General features: G+C 43.4%; 1 protein-coding gene across 2 annotated transcripts in view; it reads left to right on the top strand.

Annotated features, from left to right (window-relative positions):
* LOC124012097 (histone-lysine N-methyltransferase 2B-like) overlaps nucleotides 1-21,647 on the top strand; it is a 67,907-nt gene extending 46,260 nt beyond the window's left edge. For both annotated transcript variants that reach the window (XM_046325507.1, XM_046325505.1), the window contains exons 23-37: nucleotides 9,514-9,648; nucleotides 10,014-10,172; nucleotides 10,399-10,516; nucleotides 11,924-12,002; nucleotides 12,261-12,424; nucleotides 12,663-12,821; nucleotides 13,058-15,503; nucleotides 15,659-15,766; nucleotides 16,794-16,927; nucleotides 17,096-17,227; nucleotides 17,451-17,703; nucleotides 17,903-18,016; nucleotides 18,120-18,203; nucleotides 18,397-18,526; nucleotides 18,817-21,647. In XM_046325507.1, the coding sequence (XP_046181463.1) occupies nucleotides 9,514-9,648; nucleotides 10,014-10,172; nucleotides 10,399-10,516; nucleotides 11,924-12,002; nucleotides 12,261-12,424; nucleotides 12,663-12,821; nucleotides 13,058-15,503; nucleotides 15,659-15,766; nucleotides 16,794-16,927; nucleotides 17,096-17,227; nucleotides 17,451-17,703; nucleotides 17,903-18,016; nucleotides 18,120-18,203; nucleotides 18,397-18,526; nucleotides 18,817-19,092 (4,491 nt within the window). In that variant the 3' untranslated portion in view covers nucleotides 19,093-21,647. The remainder of the gene's footprint in view (nucleotides 1-9,513; nucleotides 9,649-10,013; nucleotides 10,173-10,398; nucleotides 10,517-11,923; nucleotides 12,003-12,260; nucleotides 12,425-12,662; nucleotides 12,822-13,057; nucleotides 15,504-15,658; nucleotides 15,767-16,793; nucleotides 16,928-17,095; nucleotides 17,228-17,450; nucleotides 17,704-17,902; nucleotides 18,017-18,119; nucleotides 18,204-18,396; nucleotides 18,527-18,816) is intronic.
* Nucleotides 21,648-24,198: the final 2,551 nt, after the last annotated feature.

Genomic DNA, 24,198 nt, shown 5'->3' with positions numbered 1-24,198 from the left:
TCCACAGTAAAACGGGTCCTATATCGACATAACCTGAAAGGCCGCTCAGCAAGGAGGAAGCCACTGCTCCAAAACCGCCATTAAAAAAAGCCAGACTACGGTTTGCAACTGCACATGCGTACAAAGATTATACTTTTTGGAGAAATGTCCTCTGGTCTGATGAAACAAAAATAGAACGGTTTGGCCGTAATGACCATTGTTATGTTTGGTGGAAAAAGGGGGTGGAATACAAGCCGAAGAACACCATCCCAACCGTGAAGCACGGTGGGGACAGCATCATGTTGTGGGGATGCTTTGCTGCAGGAGGGACTGGTGCACCTCACAAAATAGATGGCATCCTGAGGAAGAAAATCGTGGATATATTGAAGCAACATCTCAAGACATCAGTCAGGAAGTTAAAGCTTGGTCGCAAATGGGTCTTCCAAATGGACAATAACCCCAAGCATGTGTGGCAAAATGGCTTAAGGACAACAAAGTCAAGCTATTGGAGTGGCCATCACAAAGCTTTGACCTCAATCCTATAGAAAATTTGTGGGCAGAACTGAAAAAGCGTGTGCGAGCAAGGAGGCCGACAAACCTGACTCAGTTACACCAGCTCTGTCAGGAGGAACGGGACAAAATTCACCCAACTTATTGTGGGAAGCTTGTGGAAGGCTACCCAAAACATTTGACCCAAGATAAACAATTTAAAGGCAATGCTACCAAATACTAATTGAGTGTATGTAAACTTCTGACCCACTGGGAATGTGATGAAAGAAATAAAAGCTGAAAGAAATCGTTCTCTCTACTATTATTCTGACGTTTCACATTCTTAAAATAAAGTGGTGATCCTAACTGGCCTAAGACAATTAATTTTTACTAGGATTAAATGTCAGGAGTTGTGAAAAACTGAGTTTAAATGTATTTGGCGAAGTTGTATGTAAACTTCCGACTTCAACTGTATGTAAATAAATAAGGTATTTCTATTTTTTATTTTGAATACATTTCTGATAATTACAAATGTTTTCACTATCATTAAGGTTTATTGTGTGTCGTTTTCTGAGGATATATGCATATATTTTTATCATTTTTAAAATAAAACTAATGTAACAACATGGAAAAGGGGAAGGGGTCTGAATGCACTGTATTAGTGTTTCTCAACTCCGGTCTTTGAGTTCCTCCAATTGAACGTAATACTGTGACGATAACTACTGTTCCCTGAAGGAGGGAATCGACGTACTATGGGGGAATCGTGCTCTCGTAACGTTGGCAGAAGTATCTAAAATCACGCCTGACAAGGCCAATGAAATACGCCTTGCTGGAATTCCACAGTTGATAAGCGTGAGGCTCGTATATCCTTACATTTATAAAGCCTCACAAAAGTATGTGATGATGCCCGACTCGCCGCAGTACAAATATCTCCTGCAGTCAACTCTTTAAACAACGCCAGACCCCTGGTGGTGTGGGCATGTACACTGCTAGGTAACCCTTGCTTCTTGCTGCAATATTTCAGGGAGAAAGCCTCCACAATCCAGTGGGAGAGACGCTGCTTGGTAACCTACAGTGCCTTCAGGAAGTATTCACAGGGCTGTGGAGGTCGCGAAATGTTGTCCACTGGTGATTGTCAAACAAATAACTGTCAGTCTCGTGGTAATTTACTGTTTAATTAACACAAACACATTTAGCATTTCCTGGCTTCTACACATCGTCTACAAGCCACTGATCCAGACCTTTTGAACATCTACCTTTTTTAAAAAGTCTAATAAATCCATGTAATATAGCCTACACCGTCACAATAAATCCATTTCAAGAAGCACGATTTGAAGAAAATGTAGTCTTATTTCAGAACAGAATTTGCATACTCTGAGTTATCCCTATGTTAGGTCCTGATATGGCTATGCCAAATGGCTGTGGGCTACACCAGTTCATTTAGCAGACAAGTTTTGCTTAGAATTCCATGGCATTATTTTATACTATGAAGAATACAATTGAACAAAGATGAATAAAATAGAAAGGATATTTTCTCTGAACGATTTTGACGGATTGCACAATTGTGAGCGGTTAACAAATAAATAATTATTTCTATATTCTTACTGTAGAGTTAAATGTAACTTTAATTGTTCTACAAACGTTGGGCTATATGTTTAGATTTTTTAATACATTGTAATGCTGCATGATGGGACTATATGATTTGAAAAAAGTTTGATTTATTTAACCACTTAGACCTGGCCAAGATAAAGCAAAGCAGTGTGACACAAACTACATAGTTACACATGGAATAAACAAACGTACAGTCAATAACACAATAGAAAAGTCTATATACCGTGTGTGCAAATGAGGTAAAATTAGGGAGGTAAGGCAATAAATAGGCTGTAGTGGTGAAGTAATTACAATTTAGCAATTAAACACGAGTGATAATGTGCAGAAGATGAATGTGCAAGTTGAGATACTGGGGTGCAAGGGAGCAAAAAAAACATAATATGGGGATGAGGTAGTTGGATGGGCTATTTACAGATGGGCTATGTACAGGTGCAATGATATGTAAGCTTCTCTGACAGCAGATGCTTAAAGTTAGTGAGGGAGATATACTGTAAGTCTTCAGCTTCCGTGATTTTTGCAATTCGTTACAGTCATTGGCAGCAGAGAACTGGAAGGAAAGGCGGCCAAAGTAGGAATTGGCTTTGGGGTTGACCAGTGAAATATACCTGCTGGAGTGTGTGCTACGGGTGGGGGCTGCTATGGTGACCAATGAACTGAGATGAGGTGGGGCTTTACCTAGCAAAGAATTATAGATGACCTGGAGCCAGTGGGTTTGGTGACGAATATGAAGCGAGGGCCAGCCAACGAGAGCATACAGTTCGCAGTGGTAGGTAGTATATGGTGCTTTGGTGACAAAATGGATGGCACTGTGATAGACTGCATCCAATTAGCTTGAAAGGCATGAGCTTTGCTTTGTGTTTTTTTGTGCAGGCTGTACACACTTCATCAGTCACTCATTCACAATTTGACAAGTACTTCACTGCGGCATTCCGAGGTGCATGTTGAAGATATTGGAGGAACTGTCCATTTACTTTTCATCAGCCATCAAGATGAGTAGGCCTAACAAACAGCAAAAGCACTAGTTTATGTCAATCTACTATCCCTCATAATAAAAAAGTAGGCCCAAATTAATACAACCATTTTTAGCGCAATGTGGCTGACGCAACGGATCAGAGCGTTTACCTTCAAATTTTGATCAACTATTAAGCTATTTCTTCACATTATTGTAGGCTGTAAGTGCAAATGTTCCATTAGCTGGAATACACCATTGTCAAAAGTGACTGCAAATGCAATTATGCATGTAATGCATTTATTATAAAGGTGCATATTTATGTTTACAATTATTTTCCCCTAACTTGAAACTCACGTGCTGCTTATGTACAGTGGGGCAAAAAAAGTATTTAGTCAATTGTGCAAGTTCTCCCACTTAAAAAGACTTAAAAAGATGAGAGGCCTGTAATTTTCATCATAGGTACACTTCGACTATGACAGACAAAATCCAGAAAATCACATTGTAGGATTTTTAATAAATTTATTTGCAAATTATGGTGGAAAATAAGTATTTGGTCACCTACAAACAAGCAAGATTTCTGGCTCTCACAGACCTGTAACTTCTTCTTTAAGAGGCTCCTCTGTCCTCCACTCGTTACCTGTATTAATGGCACCTGTTTGAACTTGTTATCAGTATAAAAGACACCTGTCCACAACCTCAAACAGTCACACTCCAAACTCCACTATGGCCAAGACCAAAGAGCTGTCAAAGGACACCAGAAACAAAATTGTAGACCCGCACCAGGCTGGGAAGACTGAATCTGCAATAGGTAAGCAGCATGGTTTGAAGAAATCAACTGTGGGAGCAATTATTAGGAAATGGAAGACATACAAGACCACTGATAATCTCCCTCGATCTGGGGCTCCACGCAAGATCTCACCCTGTGGGATCAAAATGATCACAAGAACGGTGAGCAAAAATCACAGAACCACACGGGGGGACCTAGTGAATGACCTGCAGAGAGCTGGGACCAAAGTAACAAAGCCTACCATCATTAACACACTACGCCGCCAGGGGCTCAAATCCTGCAGTGCCAGACGTGTCCCCCTGCTTAAGCCAGTACATGTCCAGGCCCGTCTGAAGTTTGCTAGAGAGCATTTGGATGATCCAGAAGAAGATTGTGAGAATGTCATATGGTCAGATGAAACCAAAATATAACTTTTTGGTAAAAACTCAACTCGTCGTGTTTGTAGGACAAAGAATGCTGAGTTGCATCCAAAGAACACCATACCTACTGTGAAGCATGGGGGTGGAAAGGAAAGAATGAATAGGGCCATGTATCGTGAGATTTTGAGTGAAAACCTCCTTCCATCAGAAGAAGATGAAACGTGGCTGGGTCTTTCAGCATGACAATGATCCCAAACACACCGCCCGGGCAACGAAGGAGTGGCTTCGTAAGAAGCATTTCAAGGTCCTGGAGTGGCCTAGCCAGTCTCTAGATCTCAACCCCATAGAAAATATTTGGAGGGAGTTGAAAGTCTGTGTTGCCCAGCAACAGCCCCAAAACAACACTGCTCTAGAGGAGATCTGCATGGAGGAATGGGCCAAAATACCAGCAACAGTGTGTGAAAACCTTGTGAAGACTTACAGAAAGCATTTGACCTCTGTTGGCAATGACAAAGGGTATATAACAAAGTATTGAGAAACTTTTGTTATTGACCAAATACTTATTTTCCACCATAATTTGCTAATTAATTAATTAAACATCCTACAATGTGATTTTCTGGATTTTTTTTCTCATTTTGTTTGTCATAGTTGAAGTGTACTTATGATGAAAATTACAGGCCTCATCTTTTTAAGTGGGAGAAATTGCACAATTGGTGGCTGACTAAATACTTTTTTGCCCCACTGTATGCCAGTTAGGCTCTACACCCCTTGCAAAGTGGATTGTGCATTATTTTAAGAAATTATTTGGCTGCTTTGGTTGTGATACAAAACTTTACATGAGGTGTGTGACAATGATTAGAAAAATTGGCAGCAAAAAGGCATTCACAAGTGATGGGCTAATATTAGCACTCTTCAGACTATTCTTTATTTAATCTTGTCTTGTGTGAAATGTTTTATTTAGAATTAAGCATTATCATGCACCTGTATCACAACAGGGACGGCGGTAAAAAAGATGCATGTCATTTATGCACTTCAAATAGTGAATGGAGGACGCTTTTCCCGTGGTTCATTTTCATGCCAGCCAAGTAGGCTATACTCCTGTTGTAAAGATAAACAATGTGCTTAATATTAGGAAAGTTGAGAAATAAATATAGTAGGCCTAGCCTATAGAAAGCTGATGGGAGTCCTCTTTTTAGTAGAGGCCATCACTCTGTTTTTCTCCCTCAATTGCATAGCCTATAGAAATGTTGTGCAACATGAGCTCATGGGCTCTCGTGAAGTGTTTGATTCGATTTTAGATGACATTTGCATCGATGTCAGACTGATTAGAGGGAGAATAGAGTGCTGAGTACCAGGCAGTTAGCAAGTTTGGCAGGCTACTATATGACCAGCAGCAGCATCAGAGCTTTGAGAGGCCTAATTACACTGACTAAATTATCACGTGGACTCAGACTGCCTTCATGACCGCCGGTGTGGCGGTAACACGGACACCGCAACAGCCCCATTCAGCACCATTCACACATCCAATTTTAGTTGTTTTGTTTTTTTATCGATAAAAAAAAAAAATTCACTGGCCTACATACAATACCCCATAATGTCCAAGTGGAATGATGTTTTTAGGACATATTTACAAAGGATTAAAACATTTTAAAGCTGAGATGTCTTGAGTTCAAGATTTAAAAAAGATAAAAACTTGTTCTGTGTGCACTAATGCTGTTTAACATGATTTTTGAATGACTACCTCATCTCTGTACCCCAGACATACAATTATCTGGAAGGTCCCTCAGTCATGCAGTGAATTTCAAACACAGATTCAACCACAAATACCAGGGAGGTTTTTCCAATTACATGTTGGATGCTGTATCAATACACCCAGTCACTACAACAATACAAAACAGTTAACAGCTTAATGACTGATAGAACTGAAGATGGATCAACACCATTGGTTGGAGCCGACAGCGAGCCTCCTGTCAAGTGTAGTCTGGGAGATATTGGTTATTTTCCCCTTTCCACCGCTCTCAACCACCACGTGTATACATGTGGAGAAGGGACATTTGTCATTGTACCCACACGTGAGAGATGCAACACTTTTGTCACCTGTGAACATTATGGAACTTTCGTTTGACACAACTGTTTGTGCCAAGGTTTGCCTGAAGCCCGGTCCACTCTGGGTTCAGGGGCTCTGGCAATCAGTGAAGTACCCCGATTTGCAGTGCCCCTTGGGGGTACTTCTGTCACAACGAGCGTCAGTCGATTTAGGCGGTAAGATGCGTCCCAATAACCTGCTGGCACCCAGCACTGCACAGCTCCCATTAAACATTTACCCAGGAGAAAATCGCTATCATGATGGTTGTCATAGATACTGGTGCCACAGCACCTTGTAACCCAGCTGGAAAAGGGACAGACTGCTCTGAAAAACTGATCCCTTCTGTGGTAAGACGAGTGATTTGTAATTGAATTTAATTCACAGGGATGCAACCAATCGCTTATAGAACCTATAACCTGTATCACTAAGCACCTCATAGGGACTTGTGAGCTACAGGCAGGAATCCGCAATGAATCCCAGTAGTGAGCCACCTATGGTTGAGTGCCCCCTTGTGGACTGAGCGAATCACCCAATTTATAATTCTCACCCTCGGAGATTGATATAACCCTTGAACCCTGTGAACACCAAGGAACGCAGGATAACCTTTTGGGCACGGGCTGAGCGATGGGGCTTAAAAATATTATTATTTTTTTATTTTTTATGTATGAGCTTCACGATATACATCTAGATTTGTTTGTTTTTTCTTAAGCTTGATTGTGCTATTTTCAAGGTCAAATGCACTGCATAAGACCCACTGTCATTATTTTATCAAAATACACTGAACAAAAATATAAACGCAAATTGCAACAATTTCAAAGATTTGACTGAGTTACTGTTTATATAAGGAAATCAGTCAATTGAAATACATTTATTACGCCCTAATCTATGTATTTCACACGACTGGGAATATAGATATGCATCTGTTGGTCACAGATATCTTTTTTTTTTAAAGGTAGGGGCGTGGATCAGAAAACCAGTCAGTATCTGGTGTGACCACCATTTGCCCCGTGCAGCGCGACACACTCCTTCACATAGAGTTGATCAGGCTGGTGATTGTGGCCTGTGGAATGTTGTCCCACTCCTCTTCAATGGCTGTGCGAGGTTTCTAGATATTGGCGGGAACTGGAACACACTGTCGTACACGTTGATCCAAAGCATCCCAAACATGCTCTATTGGTGACATGTCTGAGTATGCAGGGCATGGAAGAATCAATCAATCAAATTTTATTTATATAGCCCTTCGTACATCAGCTGATATCTCAAAGTGCTGTACAGAAACCCAGCCTAAAACCCCAAACAGCAAGCAATGCAGGTGTAGAAGCACTGGGACATTTTCAGCTTCCAGGAATTGTGTACAGATCCTTGCGACATGGAGTTGTGCATTATCATGCTGAAACATGAGGCAATGGCGGCGGATGAATGTCACGACAGTAGGCCTCAGGATCTCATCACGGTATCTCTGTGCATTTGTTGTGCGTAGCTTATGCCTGCCCATACCATAACCCCACCGCCACCATGGGGCACTCTGTTCACAACGTTGACATCAGCAAACCACTCGCCACACAACGCCATCTACCCGGTATAGTTGAAACCGTGATTCAACCTTGAAGAGCACACTTCTCTAGGGTGCCAGTTGCCCACTGAAGTTGGTTAAAACTCCGAAACTGCAGTCCGATCAAGATCCTGGAGAGGACGACAAGCACGCAGATGAGTCTCCCTGAGATGGTTTTGACAGCCGAAATGATTTCATTGTGCAAACCCACAGTTTCATTAGCCTTCCAATGATCCCACAATTGAAGAAGCTGGATGTTGAGATCCTGGGCTGGCGTGGTTACACGTGGTTGTGAGGCCAGTTAACCGGCTGCCAAATACTCTAAAACTGTCGGAAGCAGCTTATGGTAGAGAAATCAACATTCAATTCTCTGGCAACAGCTCTGGTGGACTTTTCTGCAGTCAGCATGCCAATCGCACGCTCCTTCGACTTAAGACATCTGTGGCATTGTGTTGTGTGACACAACTGCACGTTTTAGAGTGGCCTTTTATTGTCAACAGTACAAGGTGTGTAATGATCATGCTGTTTAATCAGCTTCATGTAATGCTGCACCTGTCAGGGGGAAAGTTTATCTTGGTAAAGGAGAAATGCTCACAAACAGGGATGTAAACAAATTTGTGTACAAAATTTGATAGAATGGAAAATTGGGAATGCTTATGGAACATTTCTGGGATCTTTTATTTCAGTTCATGAAACATGGGACCAGCACTTTACATGTTGTGTTTATATTTTTGTTCAGCATAATTCAATCTATCGCCCAGCACCCTGTTTGGCCATAACCAAACGACCCAATCCATCTCCGCGTCCTGTAGCCGAGCTACAGGAACCTGGGAGAGGAAGTCATTATCGTAAACGCCAAGCCCCTTAAAGAATGCTACACGATTGTCAAGAGAACCTGCGCTGCGAACGAGTAGGGGAACTGTGCAAGCCGTCTTCTAATCTCGCACACAAACTGATTCAAGTGAGGGCAGCCTGAGCATGCGCTGAGACACACAAGACTACAAACATGAGTATATTTGAATTCATTGGGTCGTGGTTGGGAACCTGAACCCAGCTTGTCTTTTTTTTTTTTTTTTTAGTTTCGGACTCGTTAGTCATCTTATGTATTGCTATAGCCAGGCATAGGAATCTGAAGAATAACTCCTCGTTTGTGATTGGGAAACTTTATGAGAACCATTCAAACTTCAACACACAACGTCCAGGGGGAGAGCACACTACCACTAAGGGACAGTTTAGTTGGCACAACGTAAGATTTGTCTCGTGTTCAAATCGTTTGTTTTAGTAGCACGAAACGTTCCTGTTCACACCAAGGTGAAGAGCGGAATAACAGAGTGAATCTGAGTCTTACGCTTATCACCTGTGGAAGGAGGGTCTTTCGGCGAGGCGCAGATTTCATTGGCCTTGTCAGGTGTAATTGTAGATCCTTCAACCGAAGATGTGAGAGTGCAACTCCCCCATAGTATGCTGTACTGAAGTTAACTGACTGAAAGGCAACACATTTCAACTAGTCATCAAGCACTTGACTCGTTGAATTACGTGTGCTTTTATGCAGCGACAACAAAAATGTATTATATTTGGGAGTACTCAAGGACTAGAATTGTTTCACAACTCCAATCGTACATCATTCCCACAGTAATGGTATTACAAGCTATCGTTTCAGGTCCACTCTAAATCTGAACGTCCTCGTCTTTATTTTAGGACGCGGGCAGACTGCTGTACCTGGGGCAGAACGAGTGGGCCCACGTGAACTGCTGCCTGTGGTCCGCTGAGGTGTACGAAGACAACGGAGCTCTGCTCCAAGTACACAGTGCGGTCTCCAGGGGGCGCCACATGGTAGGAATGCATAGAAATTCATCATAGTTGCATCTCAAATGTCAACATGTTCCCTATAAACTGCACTTATTTTGACCAGGTCCCATAGTGCACTGTGTAGGGAATAGGGTGACATTTGAGACACACCTCCCACATATCAAGGCTGTAGTACATCCTTACTCGATAGGCTTTGTATTCAGGCATAACTATTCAATTGCCCGTTTGTAACATTGTCATAAGATAACTTTATTGTTCCAAAGAGAATGGTCAAGTCTGCTATTTAGTTAAAATGATCATGTTTACTCTTCAGGGACTTTTCCATTAGTCTTTCTCATTCATTGTTTTCTTTCCTATCCTTGCACTTATTCCACCCTTCTTCCCTACAGCGCTGTGAGCGTTGTGGCCAGGCGGGGGCGACGGTGGGCTGCTGTCTCTCGTCCTGTCAGAGTAACTACCACTTCATGTGCGCCCGCGCCCGCAACTGTTTCTTCCAGGAGGACAGGAAGGTCTTCTGCTCCAGGCACCATGACCTCGTCAGTGAGAAGGTGAACCTTTGTATATGGGCTAATGAGGGACACACATAAACAAACATATAGTTGTCTTTCCAACCTTGAGCACCACCACTTTCACTGTGACTTGTCAGCAGCATTCAAACTTCACACCTGGTCACTTATTGTGTAGCATAAGGGCCAATGTTATGTCTCAGGACACACACACACACACACACACACCTACTGCACAGGAGTTACACCCGTTTCCCCTCTTCTCCAGATGGTGTCTGGGAATGGGTTTGAAGTTCTCCGGCGGGTCTACGTGGACTTCGAAGGGATCAGCCTCCGTAGGAAGTTTCTGACTGGCCTGGAACCAGAGTCTATAAATATGACCATCGGTGTGTATCGTACATCCCCAACGGCACCCTATTCCCTATGTAGTGCAGTACTTTTAACCCTTTACGCTTGTGGGAATTGGCCGATATGGATGGGGATAAATTGTAATATTTTTTACTTACTGAAGAAATATGGAAAGCATATGCATATCCATGGTAGCAATTAAAAGGGAACAGTTTGGATATTATGGGCAAATTATTAGACTAAAGGTGAGAACACAACAGTTCACCTCACACAAGACTGAATCCAAACATTACACTGTTCATTTTATGTGCATTTTACATTTACTGTATTTTTCGCCACATTTGTTGATAACAAAATCTGAAAATACTATGGATACATTCAGTAACTTAATATGAATATTCTTGAAAAATGTGGGTTAGGTTCAATTTACTAAGGAACTGTGTGCATTTTTTTTGTAGAAGACAAAAAAAAATGCCACGGGTTTGAATGAGGTCAAACTGGAATCTCCAAGTGGCCACACCTCCAAAGTGTACACAGTTCCTTAGTAAATTCAAGGCACATTTATGACTTAAAGAAGAGTGTTCAACTATAACGTGCTTTTGTGAGCTCTCCTAGCTGTGCCGTTGAGGAACTACAGCAAGCACACTTGTTTTGTTTGGAACACAGCTCTGCATCCCTGCCATCACACAGTTACTGTTGTTTATCCAAAAACGGTCAATTTATAAATTGCCATCTGGGTCAGGTGGGCATCATTTGAAAGCTTGTTCTGTTACCAACATGACTAGCTAGATCTTGGTGTTAAGCTTTCACAAGGCAACTCAGAGAAGCAGTACATTACAGAAAACGTCTCATTTGGTTAAGGACCACCCAGGGTAAAACACCATGTCATCTTGTAACTATACATCAAACATAAGTAAACGTTGACTCTGTAAATTACATGAGTTTTGTATGGAAATGCGAAGTGCACATTTAAGACTTGCTTTGTATGACACAAAACCGGTATTTATTATAATCCTCTACGTCTCACCTTTCAAAGCAGATAGTCCTCTTAATTTAGAGCAACACCTCTTGTTGCACGCAGTGCTCAAGTTCAGAACTGCTGTCAAGTCAAAAACCTGTAAAGCGGAGACCCTGAGCTCTGACGTATAGCATGGAACTGTGTAGCCACTGCATTCCAATGTAGGAACATATCAGTGTCCAAATCTGCCGTTGTCAACCCGTATACGGGTATGAGTGTAAAGGGTTAACAAGAGCCCGGGGCTCTGGTCAAAAGTGTGCACTACATAGGGAATAGGGTGCCATTGGGAACAAAGCCTCCCTGCTTTTTATTGGCCATATGCTCTAAAAGTATGGCCAGTAAGGGATTTATATTACCGCCAACAATCATTCCCCTTTTTACATGTGAAACCCTCTGAAACCACCCATCTGTCTCCTTCTATATCCAGGCTCTCTGCAAATTAACAGGCTGGGTGTGCTGACTGAACTATCAGCCAATGGAGCGAGGTTGTGTCCTGTCGGCTATCAGTAAGTGAACAATAATCCACGTGACCAGACATCGACAGCATCCATTTTGATTCCTGTTGAATAATCCATTTCTGAATGATTTAATCAGGGTTGTCATTGTCTAATTTAATATACTGTTAATATAAGAAATTAATGGCCGTATAAAACTCCTGAGTTACTTTGTAGGATAGCTTCCCTCGAGTTCATTTTAGAATATTGTGTTTATATATTTTACTTTACTCACCTTTTTCCTCTTCTCCTCCCTCTTCCTCCGTCCAGGTGCTCTCGGCTGTACTGGAGCACAGTGGACCCTCGTCGGCGCTGTAAGTACACCTTTAAGGTGACAGAGGTGTGTTCTCCACTCGAAGAGAAGCCAGGGGAACCACTGTGGTGGGACCAGGAGGAGAACCGAACCATAGCCCACAGCCCCAGCTACTATCAAGGTCAGGAAACCCATACCTGCCCCTATCTGGTAGTAGGGTGGAGCACTTCAATGGATAACCTTGATGTTCCCGATTTTATATTTGTTTATGTTCTATTGAAATAAATAACGGAAGGATAAGTATTACAACTTAAGTACATGGGGATCATACAATCTTTTCCATTGATAAGGGGCAATCTACTAATTCTCAAAATGGACTCATCAAAGTAAATAATGCTCCTTTCTTGTTCCTTGACCAGAAATGGAGATTCCAGAGGCTGTGTTGAGTCCTCCGCCCATTGAGGTATCTCCCAGCACCACCCAGTCTCCCCTGAAACAGGAGACGGGGGCCAAAACCCCTGGTTACTCACAAACCAGGAGACCAGCAGGAGGAACATCTCGACCTCTTCCCTCCCCAGGTAACACCACTCCCTTAGACATTAAGTTTGATATCAATACCAGTTTATATTAGTTTCATATCTAAATAATTTAAAAGTGAAATATCTGCTTTATTGAGGAAAGATTTTACTCGATATGATGTCTTACCTAGCAACCTTACATTGAATAAACAAAGTCCCTTAGGATAAGAGAGTTTGCTAAATAATGTTAATATCACTTCTGCCATGACACTGACTGGTGATCCTCTTCTCTCTAGGGAGTGCCATGTCCAAATCCCACCACATCTTGACTCTCAGAGACCTGGACGATACCCGCCGGCCGCGTCGCCTGTCTCTGAGCTGCCACTCAGGGGACTCCTCCTCCCCCACCGACGTCCTCGCGGGACCAATGACACTCCGTTCAGGGGGCACCCTCCACCCCAGGTCCCTCCCCTTCAGTTCCCCTCCCAGAACCAACGAAAACCTCCTGAGTTCCCCTCGGCAAGTACGACCTCTTGCTGGCTCCTCCAGCTGGGGTTCCCCTCCCTTGTCCCCCTCCAGTCTTACCCACCCTTTCTCACTGCGGCCTGGCACCGCCGGCAGCCCTCCCTCCAACCTCCATCTGGCCATCCGCCACTCCTCCAGGATCAGACAGCCATTCAAAATCCGAACTCCAGTGTCCGCTGAGGTGCCACAGTACTTCTTAGCTTCGTCCGAGCCAGAGAAAGCAGAGGTGGCGCCCTCAAACGGGATCACATTGACAGCAAATAACATGGAGGAAGACACAGACGTCAGCCCCCTGATGTCGGATCAGGACTTGCCCTTCACAACATTCGAAGTGGCGGACGCAGACGTTGCGGTGGCCTCTGTGCTAAATGCCAAACTGGAGTTTGACGAGGCCTTGCTGAACGAGACTGTGGCGCTTCACTGTGGAGGGTCCCATACAGGTGGAGGAGATATGGAAGAGGAGGAGGCACTAGTGGAGGAGACCCAGACTCAGGGTAGGGGCAATATGGACGCCAACAAGGCCTCAGTATTCACCAAAGACATAGCCTCTAAAGATGATCTGGAGAACGGTTCCTCAGACGAAGACATGGATCACTACTTGAAGTTCTCTCGTACGGTGGTGGTGTGCGAAGCCTCCAAGGACTCAGGGCAGGAAGGTCTCCCTCTCACCCCACCACTTCCTACGTCTCAGTCCATTGCTCAGCTTGACGGAGCGGATAATGGCTCTGAGAGTGACTCAAGTGAGGCTACTGGCGATCAGGAAGAAACTCAGGAAGAGGGGAAGAGTGGGGAAGCTCAGGGGGCTGACAGTCAAGAAGTGTTTGAAACCTGTGACCCAAATAGCGACATGATGTCTTTTGAAGAGGAGGTTCTGATGGACTCTGACCAAACGGAATCCCAGAATGAGGTTCTTCTGGACCCAAGTAGTGGCCATTTTGTTTCAGCTGACGACGGCACCAGAGTGTACCTGGCCAATAATAAAAAACCAGCTCTTGATGACAGCGATAGCGACAGCTCTGGCTCCTCTACAGATTCTCTCTTTGGAGTGGACGACGAAATGGGAGACCCAGACTTCGAGCCGGAACCCAAACCCAAACCCAACCCAAAACATCTTGTAAAAACCATCAAAGTCATGCAACGCCCTAGTCCTGTGAGCATGAAAACTATTCCTCCTAAACCCACACCAACACAGAAGAAAATCATCAGGGTGTCCCTACCTTCTGCACCTGCTCTGCCTCTGAATGTCGCCTCCTCTTCCCCACCCATCATTGTTCGAAGCGTTCCAAGGACCGTCCCCTCCACCGCTTTTCCGACCCCGTTTGTAATAAACGGCATGAACTCTATACCCTTCCAGACAGGGGCCACTAGGGGCAGAGCTATCGCTATCCGCCTGGCCACCCCCAGACAAGAAGTTCAGCAGCAACTGACGGCCACTATTCTGTCCGGTGCCTCCAACTCAGCCCCGTCCCCGCAAGTTCTGCTAGTCAACCGTCAAGGTCAGATTCTGATGAAAGATCCAAATACCAACACTTTCCAGACGGTCAGCACCAGTTCTCCGTCCTACAGCCGCATCAGCCAGATCGCCAAAATGATCCACAGCAGTGGTGCCCTGCCACGGGCAGTTCCCCAGGTTGTGGTCGTACCCTCTACGTCAACACCCTCACCACGGACAGCAGTCTTCCATAGTTCACATCTCATCACCACTAACAGAAACAACACCACCACATCAACCACCATCTCTAACAGAAACATCACACCAGCAAGCAACACCAACCTCCTGATCAGGGCCCCACAGAGTTTGCATGATGGGCGAGTGCTGGTCCAAGCCATGCCCATGATGAGTGGGGCAAAACCAGTGGGGGTCAAGTGCGTCTCTTTGCCTGGCAACCAGGCCCAAGCTATTTTAGACAGAGCCATGGCTACTCATCGCGAGCCCTCTCGGATACGGCCTAATATCCTCAGGGTGAGCCCGTCTCAGCTGAGCCCATCCCAGTTTCAGGTCCACCCCTTCCTCAACAAACTCCAGTCCCCTGTAGCCATTTCTGCCGCTCCTGGACAGATGCTCCGTCACGAGCCGGCCATCGTACCCGAGTCTCAGTCCCAGGTCCGCGTTAAGAGAGTGTCCTCCGTCGCTGAGCGTCCCGGCAAGAAGAAATGCAAGACTGATTTCCTCCCGCAGTTGCCCTCTAGTGACGTGGATGACCTAGATGGCAGCAGGTAAGGCAGAGTACCATATCTACGATATGAGATGTATTGTTTCTTCTTTAACTTTTTAATGTTGGAACCCTGACTGCACTACACATTTTCCAATTTGGACAATTAATTGATTGATAGATTTTTACAGACTCAGAGTCACTCTTTTCTTCACACAGAAATAGTGGTGTTCGAATCAAAGCCCCAACAATGAAAGATGTGCTGGATCTGGACCAGGAGAAGGTTGAGCTCAAGGTCATCCCACCACCACAACCTGAGAATATCAGGTTAGTTTCTTCTCAAATGTAACCATAGCAAGATGGATGCCAGAAATACACACTGCCAGGTTCACTTTAAATCCCTCAAATAATGTTATAATGCGTAGGTACGGAGAGCCTTAGTGGTCACGGTGAAGGAAAAGTACAGCTAGACTAACCCGTTCCCCCTGGGATTTTTATTCCTTCCCTCAATATATAGTTTTTCTCCCTGAATATCAAAATTGTATTAATCCATTCCCTCAATTTATTTATTTGTCTCCCCTGCAGATTCGAGCACATGTCCTTTTCATGAATTGATCAAGTTTGAGTTCATTGAATTCTACTTCAATCTGGGCTTGAAATGAATCTAATCAAAGTTTATTAGTTGCGTACACAGATTTGCAGATGCTATTTTCTTCTTGTTTGAATATGTTATTGAGAACCTCACTCTTTCACTGCCTTTTTAGTCTATACTCCGGCAGAGTTCGTTTGCTACTTATCCTATCCTGTCATCGCAACAAATCAAATAGCTATCAGTTTTAGTTACGAACATAGATGGTTTAAAGCGGCTCTGGCTCTATCTGTGCCTGGTTGCTTAAGTCGCTATACAGCTATAGCGAGCAAGATGCCTAGCTAGCAGCTAAATTACTTAGTCACACATACGCATGCAAACACACACACGCAGCAGCATGTTTCTGAATTTCTGGGAAAGGAGTGGAGATGGCGACATAATGCCGATTCAGAGGACAATTACATAATTGAGGGAACAAATTCCTAAATTAAGGGAATGGATTAATAAAATTGAGGGAATTACTTTTTATATTGAGGGAACTAATGAAAAAACATATTAGCCTAGCTGTTATTTTTGTCTCCACCATGACCCATAAGGGTAGTCTTTTATTATAGTATACAATACAAAAAACTTTGCATTTCTTTTTTGGAATGACTCAACCCAGATGAGCACCCCTTTCCATAGGAAAGGCACATCAATATCTAAACTCTTTTACGCCTTAGTTTTAATTCATATAACACCATGTCTGTGTGTCTTGTCTTATAGACCCCCTCCCATACCTCAGATGGAGCGTCAGCCCAACAGCAGCACCACTCAGAGTAGCAGCGACATCCATGGGAAAACCCATGTGTGGGTCAGCGCACGCCATGGAGATCTCTCTGACTGGGGCCCCTACTCAGGTGGGCAACCTTGAGCGGTTATACATATGATTATTTAATATTTTTCCCCATTCAACCAAAACCCATATTTTAAAAGTGTGTTATGAATGATTAAAAAAATATTTATAATTTCTGATAAATAAAATCTGACTTAACCTTCCTATTCTTAACACACTTAAAACCGCTCAGGTTTTAGCTCAGACGAGGACATGCCGCCACCTAAACAGGACAAGACCATGTTCGCCCACAGGAACCAGCCCCACCTGCGCTTTGAAATCACCAGCGACGACGGCTTCCATGTACAGGCAGACAGCATAGAGGGTGAGAATCTCAGCCTAACTACGGAAACACTAGCTGTAACTTACATAGGTGTAGCTATTCCTTTTTCTATATAAAAGCGTTCTCTATGCAGAATCTGTTTGTACTGGCTTTTAACTCCAAGACTAGGCTTAGTCTGAGTCCAGTAAAACGACCCTATGCAGTATCATTCTAATACTTTCTCATTCATGTCCTTTTCTTTCTTTCTTGCCTCTCCCTCCCTCAGTGGCATGGCGAGCGGTGATTGACGGCGTCCTGGAGGCCCGAGCAGGGTTCCACCTGAAGGCGTTGCCTCTCGGCGGGGTGAGTGGGGCGCGCGTTCTGGGCCTGCTCCACGACGCTGTCATCTTCCTACTGGAGCAGCTGCAGGGCGCCGCAGGATGCAAGCAACACCGCTTTCGCTTCCACCGCTACGACACCCCTGACGACGAGCTGCCCATCAACCCCAGTGGCTGCGCCCGCGCTGAGGTCTACTCACGGTAAGAACCAAGCACTGATGTCTGTGGTTAAAATAGGTATGTTGAGGACCGAGCCATCTCGCCATCCCTTAATAGAATGTAGAAGTGATTTATAGTTTGAAGCTTGCTGTCAGATTTGTAAAATCATTGAATCTGAATGTGGTAGAATCCTACATCTCCTGCATTTAAACAAATTCCCTCTGCCCATGTCCCCTCACAGGAAGTCAACCTTCGACATGTTCAACTTCTTGGCATCTCAACACAGACAGCTGCCTGACATCATGTCGACGCCATGTGACGAGGAGGATGATGACTTCCCACTGAAATCCACCAGGTTAGACAACTCCACAATTACCATTGAGTTTATGCTGTCATTTAATTGTTCTGAGTGAGAGAAGTTCTAACCTACTGGATTCTCCCATGTTCCCATCTCATAGACGAGCCACCAGCACAGAGCTTCCCATGGCCATGCGCTTCAGACACCTGGAGAAGACCTCCAAGGAAGCAGTGGGGGTTTACAGGTCACTAAGAAACTATTTTTTTAAACGTTCTGATATTATTACTATTATGATTACTTTGTTTTTTAGGGTAAAATACTTCATACTTACTATTTTTCTTTTTCACTCTATATTTGTAAGTCGCTCTGGATAAGAGCGTCTGCTAAATGACTTAAATGTAATGTAAATGTAATATTTGATCTTTTCCTTATCCTAGGTCTGAAATTCATGGACGCGGTCTCTTCTGCAAGAGGAACATTGAGGCAGGGGAGATGGTGATCGAGTACGCAGGCAACGTCATCCGTGCTGTTCTGACAGACAAGAAAGAGAAATACTATGACAGCAAGGTTGGTCAACAACAATCAATGGAGCGATCATACAGAGGAAAATACATTTGAGAAAATATACCAAAGCAAAATATACAGCAATGCATCTAATTTCATTCAGTAACTAAGTATATTTTTACCATTCGCAATGATACATTTTAATCTACGCACTTAAATTTTTAGCTTGCATTCATGGTGTGCAGCTTTTAGTGTGTGTCTTTTGTGTATTGGTGTTTGAATAGCTGGTGCAAACATTTCCCGTTTGGGTTTTCAATAAAGTTCTATCTAAAACCCTCTTATCTCCTCGTCAGGGCATCGGCTGTTACATGTTCCGCATTGATGACTTTGACGTGGTCGACGCCACCATGCACGGCAACGCCGCCCGTTTCATCAACCACTCGTGCGAGCCCAACTGCTATTCGCGCGTCATCCTCGTGGACAGCCACAAGCACATCGTCATCTTCGCCCTGCGTAAGATCTACCGCGGCGAGGAGCTCACCTACGACTACAAGTTCCCCATTGAGGATGATGGCAGCAAGCTGCACTGCAACTGTGCCGCCAGGCGCTGCCGCCGCTTCCTCAACTAAAAGACCAGCCAAACACACCACGTTGGAGGAGTACTTGAATTCATAGAGGAGTATGGACCAGGACACGAGGGGAAAATGCAATGATATGGCGATAGGAGTGTTGCCAATAAGTACTGATGAATTGGAGCCTCCTCCGTAGTTAGTTTAATTTAAAGTCTGACTGATATGACGCATTTTTAATTTAAAGACTGACTGGTGGACATTTTTGGGTTCTTTCCTACAGCAGGGTTTCCCAAACTCGGTCCTGGGGCCCCCTGGATGCACGTTGTGGTTTTTGCCCTTGCGCTACACAGCCGATTGAAATAATCAAAGCTTCATGATGAGTTGGATATTTTAATCAGCTGTGTAGTGCTAGGGCAAAAAAGGAAATGTGCACCCAGGGGGAGCCCCAGGACCGAGTTTGGAAACACCCTGTCCTAGAGGGCTTCTTGAGCCGCTCCCTCTGTCGCAGAAACCAAAAAGGGCGCCTAATGATACAACACGTTTGTGGTATGAAGAGCTATCAGTGTTTGTGAGACAAAATGTCTACAGCTACAGGCATTTATTCTAGGCCTGCAAGCAACCCAGTTGATTCAGACCTCAGTAATTTTGTACACTGGTAACATTACGTAATCTCATGGTCAACTCGCTTGGTTTGTCTACGTTCTTGACTCAAGTCGCCAATGGCCTCTAATAAAAATGGAGCTAAACATCCCACAGTTGTGGTGCTGATCACTTGGACCAGAGATGTGGTTGGTTATGTACTTCATTTCAGTTGTTTCTCATCAGTCAATTACTCTGTTTTAAAGAGGAATTCCATGTTATTGTAGCTACGACAATAGAAGGCTACATTCAAGTGGAGGCAACTGATTTTAGCACCTTATTTTCCATGGTCATAAGCGCGAGCATTGCTGTACATAAAAGGCAATGCGGACCTGTAAATTGGACGAAGAAAAGCCCGTTTTATTTTTTTACTTTGACCCAAGCCACCTCCAGTATACATTTTTAGAGCAGCTATATTTTAATTGTCCATTTCGATGTTATGGAGACCATTATAACAGTCTGCATCCCAAATTCCCTACATAGTGCACTACTTTTGTCCAGGACCCATAGGGGAAAAAGGTGATGTACAAGACAGAACTGTTATGAACATGGGGCAAGTTCAGATTGTTGCTCTTTTATGAAGGTGCTGATGAAAACTACCCAAAAGGTTTGCTTTTCACCTATGTTTTTAATGAAATCCCTACATGATTAAAGGTACACTCAGCAAAATGACGTTGCCACGAATAGCAAGACTTCAATCTAACAAAGTGTCTGCACATGTGCGCACAAGTTCAGTTCCCAAGGTTACAGCGTGTTAGCAAGGGCACCAAAACAGTGACGGAAGTTGAACCTCGTTTTTAAGTGTTCTAGTTGTTGCGGAAATTCACCCACTATTATGCTGTTTACTTTCTGCATCTACATCATATCGCTGAGTCTACCTTTTAAACATGTTCTTCGCTCATTTCTCCCCTGTACTTGAAATTAGAATGTCATGCTTTAGATCTGTGAAAACATATCTTGTGACGCACCCCTCTAGAAAGAAATAATGAAACATGTTTTTAGTCTGCCAGGTATACTTTTTTTCACTATTGTTTTTGTGCCGTTTTGTTCATGATCTTCCAGACTTTAATATTGGGGAAAGTAATATGGTTTGGGGTGAGGGGAAAAAATGCTTTGATAGTACTCTACTCCCTTCCTATCATTTTACAACCCAATTTGTATATGTATTGTTGTATATTGGTATAAATGAATAATCAAAATGCTAATGAAAATAAATAAATATGTGTTGTCAAATATTAACCTGGTTTATATTCGCTACTGAACACCCACTAATTTTAAACAGGGGCATGAAACTTACAGTACAATACCTGGTCGAAGCCTGTTCAGTTAGTCGTCCTTTATCTTCTCTGTTTTCCCCTTCTACTTACCTGACAGTGACACTCCTCTCCCCTGTCTCTTGCGGGTGTACTACCTCTGTAGCTCACCATGACATAAACAAGAGAAGATAATGACTGTTACAGTAACTACTTCAGCCAGTGCTTGAGGTGCTGGAACTCAGTTTCTGTTTGTTCCAGCCCAAGTCAAGCATTGACTGTAGCATACCACTTCGATTGCATGGCCAATCCGGCTTCGTTTTAAGTGATATGCTAATATGGATATTGTAACTTGTTCTTGGTTTCCAACTGGTGCTGTGCTGGCTCGAATGTGCCACCCAATTTAGGGCACTGAGCTGGCTGTGCATGCATCAACGGACACAATCTACATGTTTCGGATTTTAGTTGGGGTTTGGAGGGGTCTCTGCCCCAGAGTAATGAATAAATGCAGTTTGTTTTATTTCTGTAGGATTATTTAAATATTTAAAATAAAAATGAATCTCTCATTGCGTGTTGAACATGGTTCTGTTACCTTGGCACAAAGCAAACTTTGTCTGTACATAGTTGTATACAACATTTCTAAACCTGTTACATCTTTTCTACGCACTTTTTATTTTATTCTTGATGTTCTTGGCTTAATAAAGATCTTGAAAGGTTTGAATAAATGTTACGGAGGGATTTGTTTTTGATTCGATTCAATAGAACTTTAAATGATTGTTATAAGCTCTACTCTCTGTCTTGATGTACACTTTGTGATTGTGTTAGGTAACAGGGTGGGGTTGGGGGAGAAATTAGTGGGAGCATGATTGAGCTCACAGTGCACCAGATAAGACAGGCTGACCCTAGCCCCCCTGGTACGTACAAGCTGTTGCAGCATACATACTGGGGACTGAAACGGGGGGTCGTGAGACACCATGGTCCACCAGTAGTCAGTAATGCGTTGATTAATTGACTGGCTGTTTTGACACTTTAGTGTACTTCAAAATGTGGTTGAGCATCAGCAGTTTCTCTTGTTTTGTCACTGATAGTCACTCAATTAGCCATGTCAGCTAACCATTTTTAGATTGGTAAATTCATCTATCCAGTTATCTAAAATTATAGTAATCATGGCCGAATACCAACCCAGGGGCCCTGACCTCCAGGGGGCCCCCATTGATTTTGTTAGTCACTCTCACTCAGATATCATTAAGGTGACATAAGCAGTGGTGTAAAAAGTATCCAATTATCATACTTGAGTAAAAGTAAAGGGTAACACTTTACTTGACATGTCATTTGACATAAAAGCTGACAACTTGTCATTGTAATGACATATTTAGACCTGTTGTGGCATATTTGTGTTATTTTATGGCTGTTATGACACCTACATAAATGTCAACATTCCATTACACCATAGCCTACGTGTTAACAGTATGTTTATGTTAACTTTTTTATTTTATTGACCATATTCATTATTGTAATTGCCTGCCCCCATGTGCCTGCCCCCATGTGCCTGCCCCAATGTTCTGTTGCTGATGAAGGCAGGGGAAAACACCCTCTTTTTTTCCACTGATGACTGATATAAGGGCATGTACATGATAACCCTATCTGGCTTATATGATTGGTCATAGTTTTTTTATTTGTATTTTTTATTTCACCTTCATTTAACCAGTTAGGCTAGTTGAGAACAAGAACACTGAAAAGTATCTAGACATTATCTCAAATTACTTTTAGACAAAAATGTGGTTTCCACCAAGGAGATATATATAAACCTTGCGGTCTGTCTCCAACATTTGCAACATTGTTTCAATATTCAAATTCGATCTCCAGCTGTCCCATAGTAATAAACGTAACGGGAGTCGGGACGAGACAGACAGTTGAAATCATGAATCAGCTGGCATCATTTTTATAGATATATGCAAATAAATGTCAAACGAAACGAAGTGCAGCTGTTTTGCAGTCTTTCCAGCCTCAGTTTGAACTGATTGCGTAAGCTGTGTTGTTGGCTAGCGCCACTGAACAACAGTATCCTGACGAGTGAGCACATTTTCTATGCCGGGCGAAATCGCGCCTCAGCTCATTGTTATGGATGTATCCAAATAAATGTCACTAGGAAACAGCTTTAACAAATGCAGCTACTTTGTTATTCTGGCTGCACTTTTTGACGTGACTATAAATTACCCTTCCTGGGCTAGCTAGCAAGCAAGGGATAATAACGTTGCCAGCCAATAAGGTAATGGTACATTTAGAACGAACGACTGGGTCTCGTCCATAGATACAGAACAAAAAGACTGAACGACTGGGTCACGTCCATAGACACAGAACAAAAAGACTGAACGACTGGGTCGTGTCTCTAGAAACCGAAACGGTAGAACGAACGTCCAGCCGGCTTGGGTAGAAGCCCTAGAATTGCATATATTTTTTAATAAAATTGCAAAATGTATAGAACTGCAGAAAACCTGCTTTAAAACTTAACATTTTCTCTCCAACATGAAGAGGTTGGCCCCTACAGTATTAGTTCCTGCTTCCGAGCCGGCCTGTCAGAGTAGAGACTGGGCGTGGTTTAGACTCACCCAGCCTATCGTTGATTGTTGTCGAACTCAGCCCCCAGGCGCTCCAGTTGATAGATGTAACTTGCTGTGAAGAATATCTATGCACTCATGCTCGATACCGTTATCTCGCTCCTGTTATCTAACAAAAGACCGTTTGTTCTCGCAACACTACGTTCTGAATGTTCCCCAACCCAATTGCACAGTTCCTGTCTTCATGTTATTCTGTATTTTTCCATCATGAGAAAGGCCCATGGCCCTGAAACTGTTAACAATGTTTCAAGTCAGCTATGTTGCAAAAGACATACATACATCCACACAAGCCAACAGCAGATAATATTCAATCACATATATGGTAAAGAGACAGACAATTTACTGGAGGAGGTTGCTGATGTTTTTACAGGAATAGGATTATTCCCAGGAGAATGTACCATTCAACTTGAACCAGACGCAACCCCTGTGGTCTACCCACCGAGAAAGATTTCCCTTGCTCTCCGTGCCCGTCTGAAGAAAGAGTTGGAGAGCATGGAGCAATCTGACATTAGTCACCAAGGTTACAGAACCGACTGACTGGGTAAACGCGTTAGTGGTGGTGGAGAAAGCACGCACAGGCTCCGAGTATGTCTCGACCCAAGAGACTTGAACAAGGCTACCGACGCTAGATGGCATCACACACACGCTAGCGG

This window comes from Oncorhynchus gorbuscha, linkage group LG24, assembly GCF_021184085.1.
Source record: "Oncorhynchus gorbuscha isolate QuinsamMale2020 ecotype Even-year linkage group LG24, OgorEven_v1.0, whole genome shotgun sequence".
In the NCBI taxonomy this organism is placed as follows: domain Eukaryota; kingdom Metazoa; phylum Chordata; class Actinopteri; order Salmoniformes; family Salmonidae; genus Oncorhynchus; species Oncorhynchus gorbuscha.
The sequence above is the reverse complement of the archived record's forward strand: the minus strand, read 5'-3'. Positions and strand labels throughout refer to the sequence as shown.